Here is a 6,753-nt window from a genome sequence, read left to right on the forward strand (position 1 = left end):
TTCCCTCAAATTTTCATTAAAATTCGAATGAGAATAGGAAAAAATAAGCTTCACCGTTAGTGTATCAGAGCATATAATGTATTTAAGTACAACATATGATAATATCTCAAGATCACAGCATATGAGTATTTCTTAAGTCGATATGCTACCGTTTCCTCCCAACTATACAAAGGCCTTAATTGCTTGTGCGCGCACATACGGAAGCAATTCCTTATTTTGCTTGCAAAATTGACAGAAATTCCCAGAACCTTCCTACTAGAGAATCATAAAAACCTACAGATTTTCTACAATGGTAGACGATGAATCATGCGGCTAATCAACAACAATCACTATGTATACAAGTTTTGTACTCTGAAATTTTATTAATAAATTTGGTGTAAACTGTTTGAAATTAGATGACTACTACTTCCTACATCACAGTGCTATTATTACTATAATTACATGACTAGCTAATGGTTGACTATACAAAGGTACTAATGACCTATTACCTAATTTATTTAAAGCTACTAAATTGGTTCTAAATGCATTTGACTGGAAGCGAAAATTTTTTAAATTATCATTTTTGGCTACAACTAACTCTTACCACCATCGCCTGACAAATTATCAAAGGTACATCTGCGCCAAAGAGCGCTACTTTCTCTATCATTAACAATTTATTATTATATTGCACCAAATACTGTTTTCCGACTCATCAGGATAATTAATACACACAACTAATTGCACTGATGCTTCGCCATCCAATGCAAATCCAGGGCAGTTGCCTGGTGCATGCTCCACACCGCTGCGACCACCAAAACATGCATTATATTATGGGAATTGAGGACCATATCCACGGACCCCGGAAACCATTTTTCCGGGATATGAACCGCCCCTATACAACCTCCAAGAATAGACACCACATCCTATGTGTTAACAAAACTTATTAATACTTTCCTGCAAATAACTAAATCGATTGGAATAGTTTCACCTGCAGTATGACATGCACGAAGGCAGTGGGGTCACCACCTCCAGCTTTACTGATCCTCAAAAACCACAGACCTATTCTGTTTAAAAATGGAAGGAGAAAGCACAAACGTCTTTCCCAGGGGGACCAGGCAATCATCGCCTTATATAAGCCCCAAATAGATAGCGCGCAATAAAACACTATGAGTGACCATCTGATCACTAGCGGAAGGCATTTAGTAGTTGCAAAAACAAATGGAAGGGCACCTGAAACATTCCCTTAAAAACCTCACAACTGCAAGACTTAACAAGCAGCTCTAATTTACCGATGCTCTGACTAGTCCATATGCCGAGCATATCAATCTGCAGCAATACATAATAGGCCATGGGCCCGTAATCCAGGTTCATGAATACGTGGTAGACAAAGCTGCCCAACCATGGGCACAAAATTCCAGCTATGTGACACCAAGCCAGGAACGTCAGCTCTTTGGAATGCCAAGGAAGCACGTCTGGTACTGTTAAGATAATATAGAATATGGGTATAGCTAGAAAAATATTTGGTTTCCCAGCTTATAGGTGACATTGCTGGCCTCTTACCGTGAGTAATAATATTTACAGTTTCATTATGCAATTGGAAAAGGCTTCTAACACACCCTAAAGGGGGCTGCAGGGGACGGTAGCCGTTCAAAATGTAAGGGTTAAATTGCAAATGATCAGGCATCTCCATTACATGAAGCAACTTCCTCGCTTTAGAGCTTTGTTGAGGGCTATTCGGGACCCCATTCTCCTCAGGCTTTAAAATCTCCAGAGGAGACTTCAACCTTAGTCGCGCTATTTCGTCCATAATCCTTACTAAGTTACAGGGGAAGACTGGAATTTTTCTACATTATCTGTTGGCAAAAATGTAAATTCTGGAGAAGAAATACCTAAAATTAACGTGTTGTCACAGTGACACGGTCGTGTCACGCTTTCGTGACATTACTGACCCAGTTAATGGAGAGTGTGGAAATTCTCAATGGAATAGGGCGCTCGGCATGCGCGAGAATTTGCAAGGGAAACCCTACGGCTTGTGACCTTTGGCTATTGATTTTTGCAAAAAAAAAACGAGCTCATAGAGGAGGGTTTTAATTGATGATGGTAAATGAAAAACCGATGATTTTTGCGACAATTATTTAAGGACCGCCATTTTTCAAATTCCTAATAATTTTGTCAGCGCAAAAAATATCCATAGAAACGATTAAATCAAATCAGAGAGATTTTTGTGCACTAAAATTGTCTTGCTGGCAAAATTACTGGGAGTTTGAAATACTGGCCCTAACGATCATTATACATATCAATATTTTCGTAACTTTTCGTTGAAACGTTGATAACTATTGTTCGGTTCGATTTCATACATTTATACGGAAATTATTTTATTAGTCAAAGTACCAAGACTTTTATATATTTAGCCTTTAGGAGACGTGTATCAAAAGGGCCTACACGAACAAATATCAATCATGTAAACACACTCAAATTGTAATACATGTATGAAAACCCTCAAATGTAGGCAACCCAATATACAAGTAAAAAAAAACAATAATTTCCATATTGGCTGGGTTTATCTCGGAGATGTCCTGCGTTTTGATTAGTTTAAAAGATCTTACACATTTCTTTTTTCATTAATTAGTAGCAACTAAACAATATTTATAATTATTTATCAATTATTTAAATATTAGTGGCTTAAAAATAAAACATTCCTACCTTACATTCCCGACAACATTTCCGCTGATTAAATTTATCACTCTTTTTGTGGTTGTTAATTAAAATTAAATAAGCGCAACCTATAATGTTCACTTGTTTACTGATCTGCCACATGTTTTGACTACATAAATCTGATTGAAAATATATTAGCGTTTAAATTAAAATTTCTATGATAGGGCCAAGTTTGTGACTGCCAAATATTGGTTCAGAGGATATTTGGATTTGTCGGTTATGCAGTTATAATAACGCTATGTAAATAACTGCTTTTAACACGTAAAGTATCATCAACTTTTGTAATGCTTTTGTACCAGTTTGGTTAACTCTGCCCACATCGATATCTTGTTCACGTGATGAACACATAAAGCCTGCTATTTAAAGTGGTGATTAATAATTAAACGCCAACATTTCATACCATTTATTTTATTTTACGAACATGAAATACTTAGTAATATTATTTTAAACAAATAAAACATTAAATGCAACATTCCAGGTAAGTAAAGAAACGAAGACGAAATGATTATGGAAAACGTACTTATTAACATGCTCCGTCAAAAAATATAGGGCTCTTCTCTCTCTATATATCGATCAGTTTTGATTAGTTCCACGTGACTCTGATCACAACCACATAATAATGATGCACCATGCTGATTATGTTGGTAACATTTTTATAATAATTTCGTAAAGTAGTTCATAAAATATAGGTATAAAATATAGATGACTCTACTGAATACCAGTTCTTTTCTCTGGTAGATAAATAGCTTATTAAGGTACATCAAGAGCTACTATGTTTCTACTTTTACATTATTAATATTATCGGGAGAAAGTTACAGATTTCTAGGGAGATTGTTATGAGCACCAACACCCTCAGTTGTGTCGGATGTTTGTGGATTTTAATAGTACAAGATGTTTTTCTTTAATAGATAGAAATCTGCGTTTCTTCATTAACAATAATTATTTCTCTTAATAAACTTTATAGCACAAACACTAATAAAAATTCATTAATGAATGACTACATTCTGTGCCTGCCCTCTTCCTTCAATAACCGACTTATTTGTCTTGGCTATTTAATCGGAAAAGGCATTGAAAGCGAATATCTTTTTATACAGCAGTGATTCATGTCCCTTTGTGCTAAACGCAGTGATGACACAATAAGCATCCTTCTATGCTAATTCAGTTACTATTATTATGATCTTTCTGTGATGCTTATAATAATAGCACTAGTGCAGTTTTCATTACCTCTTACGTTAATAGAACACGTACTCTAAACTTACTACAACTAAGATAATCATGAGATTGATTTTGAAAGATAGGATTGTCCCCGTTTAATCTCATGACTACATCAATATCTGGTCGCAAATTGCGACTTTTAAGTACTACACAGGTAACACTACCATACTAAAAAATAGTAATAAACGAGAACACATTTTGACTAATCATAATCCCTTTAGTATCAGGGAACAAAAGGTCTTCAGATCTATACAAATAATGGTTTTTTATTGGCAACGTTTAGATTCATAATTATGCCCTTAAATTATTTTTAAAAAGTGTTATTAAAACAACGAAATTAGTCTTGTAAATAAGTCAGTCAAAAGCGATGCGAGTAGTGACGTCTATTGCTTGATTTGAGCTTTTTTGTAGTACTTAGCCGTGATTAACTGTCCTGTAATTTTATTTATGCTTTTTGACTTTGACACATTCCTAAACGGTTCATCACCCTACTAAACATCTATTTGGCTCGAATAGTCAGTCTAAAAATACGTATTAATATCTCGTAAGCAGAATAAATATATGGCACATGAGAAGTGTCTAAGTACCTTCTTCAGGTGGTGGTTTATGGTTGGACACATAATGAAAAGTCAATGTGACGTACCATGGACACAGCAACGTCACTTGTATTTGCATATTTTAAACCTTAAAGCAACTTACGTTAAATTGGATTGTTTGAGTGTTTCTGGACAACTAAAAATTACATTATTCCATTCCAAGAGTGGATTTTTTGGTTGTTTTGGCTTTTTTTTGAACACAATCATGGAGATTCTTAAAGAGAGCACCAGTAAAATTCACAAAACAAGTAGAAATAGAACGCTAAACTAACACAAGTAAATAAATCTTTCAAGACCCATAAATATCTTTTTTTTGGTAGGGAACTCTTAAAGAGAGCAAAGGTACTTGATTAGACTCAAAAATCCAAAGTGGCTTAAGCTTTGTAGCGATCGGACCGATTCATAGAAAAGGCAAGAATAAGCCCGATCAAAAGACCCAGAATCTTAATCCCCACAATAGACCCAAAGACCGCGAGTATAATGGGAAGGCTGCTCATCACCTTCTCTTTAATTAAGATGTAGCATCCTTTATCGTATATAATGTTAAAATCAGGTTTTTCTCCCATTTTAATGTCAGTAGTGGCTTTCAGACATTGAGACTCGACGATGCTCTCGCGGCAGCAGCTCAGTGGGATGGTGTACTTGGTCGGTTTAGAAACGACGCCCAAATTAATATCTTTGTTTCGAGACCAATCAATTGGGCTGTCAGCGCCACAACATTGCATCTAAAAACCTCCTTAATTTTCTACTCATTCCCAAACAAACAACTGTTATTACCTTTGACTGAATGGTATCAAAAATTTCCTTTATACTTTTGTTTTTGTCATAAGACTCTTGAACTGTGTCTTTGACATTTGTACGAGTGAACTCACTCAGAGGTTCCCTATTTACCCAAATCCAGATCCCTGAGGCCACTTCCACCACAATTACAATCAAAAGCAATGAGAAAGACTACAAAATATTCATTTAATATTTTTTCTTGTAGGCCGATCCCCAGAAAGCACTTACCACAACAACTGCCCATCTGACTTCTTTAGTGACACTGTAAATTCCCAGTATCGAAAGCAATATCAGCATTATGGCAACTATCAAGTAAATGACAGCAGCAATGGTAAAATCGCCTTGCTCTTGAGCAAAATGAAGTGGAATAGTGCGGTCCAGCAAAATCCATACTATTAGGCCAACACCAGTAATCCCAAATATCTGCATAAGAAACATTCCAATTAAAGGGTTTTGAGGAATACCTAAGAATCTGAACAATTATCCAGGAAATATAGGTATTTCTTAAACATGTCTGAATTGCTTCACATCCAAATTTGGAGGAGTATAATTACATGCAAGTATATCTACTCTAGCACCAAACTAAAATGCTGTATCTTTCCAAGGATCTTTTTGAGGTTTGAATGTACATTCTGGAGTTTTTCTTTCAAAGCTGTTCTTCCTGCTGCCATTCTGGTCTTCCAACCAAAACAATTCAATAGAGCAATATGTAGGGGCAGCAGGAAAATAATTGTTATTTCCAATTTTGCAAAACCGTCAGTGGGGGGGGGGGGAGTTAGGGGATGTTTATTAAAATTTCAACATAAGAGCAGATATGCCATATGCATCTCATTAAAATACCTACTTGAGGTTTTCATAAGGCATACATAGTGTATCAGACAACAGTCTATTAATACCAACGTGACTCAAAACGTGGGCACAATGAACTGCCTAAAAAGTGAATGGGTTCTTTATTTATTTTCCCTTGATTTTTATTCTAAGGGGAGTGGACCTGGAATTTTTTTTTCGGGCCCTCTCATCTAAGTTGCTCTTTGGGGGTGGAATTTAATGATATATTTTTCCATGGCGAATTTATTTTAATTCGATGAATTAAGCTCTAATTAAATATTTGCGGGTAAACATTGGCATGCAGTTTTATCGATCCAAAATGCTCTAATGTGCAGCCAAAATGGCCTCTGGCGCCCTTTAAATCTGGGCCACTTACCAGGAAGATGATGTTGAGGAAAACGAACAGGAATTTCATACACGAGTAGCAGCCCATTTTAAACGTCTCTTTGGCACAAAAAGAAATGTGTTTTCTTGAAAATTCTCGGTTTACATTCGATTTATTTGGATAATAAAGTCACGCACTCCAACCAATCTATACCACAACCAAAACTGACAGGACAAGATAGAGACAGTCAGAAAACTAGACAAAGACAAATGCAAGCGAGAAAGCATACAACAAATAACAAATGAGAAACTACGT

At 35.8% G+C, this 6,753-nt stretch overlaps 3 protein-coding genes across 5 annotated transcripts in view; 1 reads left to right on the top strand and 2 right to left on the bottom strand.

Moving 5' to 3' along the window:
• mRpL2 (mitochondrial ribosomal protein L2) overlaps nucleotides 1–6,753 on the top strand; it is a 54,324-nt gene that overhangs the window by 4,142 nt on the left and 43,429 nt on the right. The window lies entirely within an intron of this gene.
• LOC136410465 (progestin and adipoQ receptor family member 4) lies at nucleotides 57–2,062 on the bottom strand. 3 transcript variants are annotated; one of them, XM_066392631.1, is made up of 5 exons: nucleotides 1,869–2,062; nucleotides 1,540–1,812; nucleotides 1,269–1,487; nucleotides 968–1,209; nucleotides 57–902 (listed from the first exon to the last, which is right to left on the bottom strand). In XM_066392631.1, the coding sequence occupies exons 2-5, from the start codon at nucleotides 1,784–1,786 to the stop codon at nucleotides 714–716; spliced, it is 897 nt and encodes a 298-aa protein (XP_066248728.1). In that variant the 5' UTR covers nucleotides 1,787–1,812; nucleotides 1,869–2,062; the 3' UTR covers nucleotides 57–713. The 3 variants fall into 3 exon arrangements, with proteins under 3 accessions (XP_066248728.1, XP_066248729.1, XP_066248727.1); XM_066392632.1 differs by having other exon boundaries at nucleotides 1,269–1,457; nucleotides 1,540–2,062; XM_066392630.1 differs by having other exon boundaries at nucleotides 1,540–2,060.
• On the bottom strand, nucleotides 3,083–6,675 carry LOC136410568 (CD82 antigen-like). The gene is made up of 4 exons (XM_066392767.1): nucleotides 6,490–6,675; nucleotides 5,514–5,708; nucleotides 5,283–5,456; nucleotides 3,083–5,230 (listed from the first exon to the last, which is right to left on the bottom strand). The coding sequence occupies exons 1-4, from the start codon at nucleotides 6,544–6,546 to the stop codon at nucleotides 4,880–4,882; spliced, it is 777 nt and encodes a 258-aa protein (XP_066248864.1). The 5' UTR covers nucleotides 6,547–6,675; the 3' UTR covers nucleotides 3,083–4,879.

Source organism: Euwallacea similis, chromosome 8, assembly GCF_039881205.1.
Source record: "Euwallacea similis isolate ESF13 chromosome 8, ESF131.1, whole genome shotgun sequence".
NCBI lineage: Eukaryota > Metazoa > Arthropoda > Insecta > Coleoptera > Curculionidae > Euwallacea > Euwallacea similis.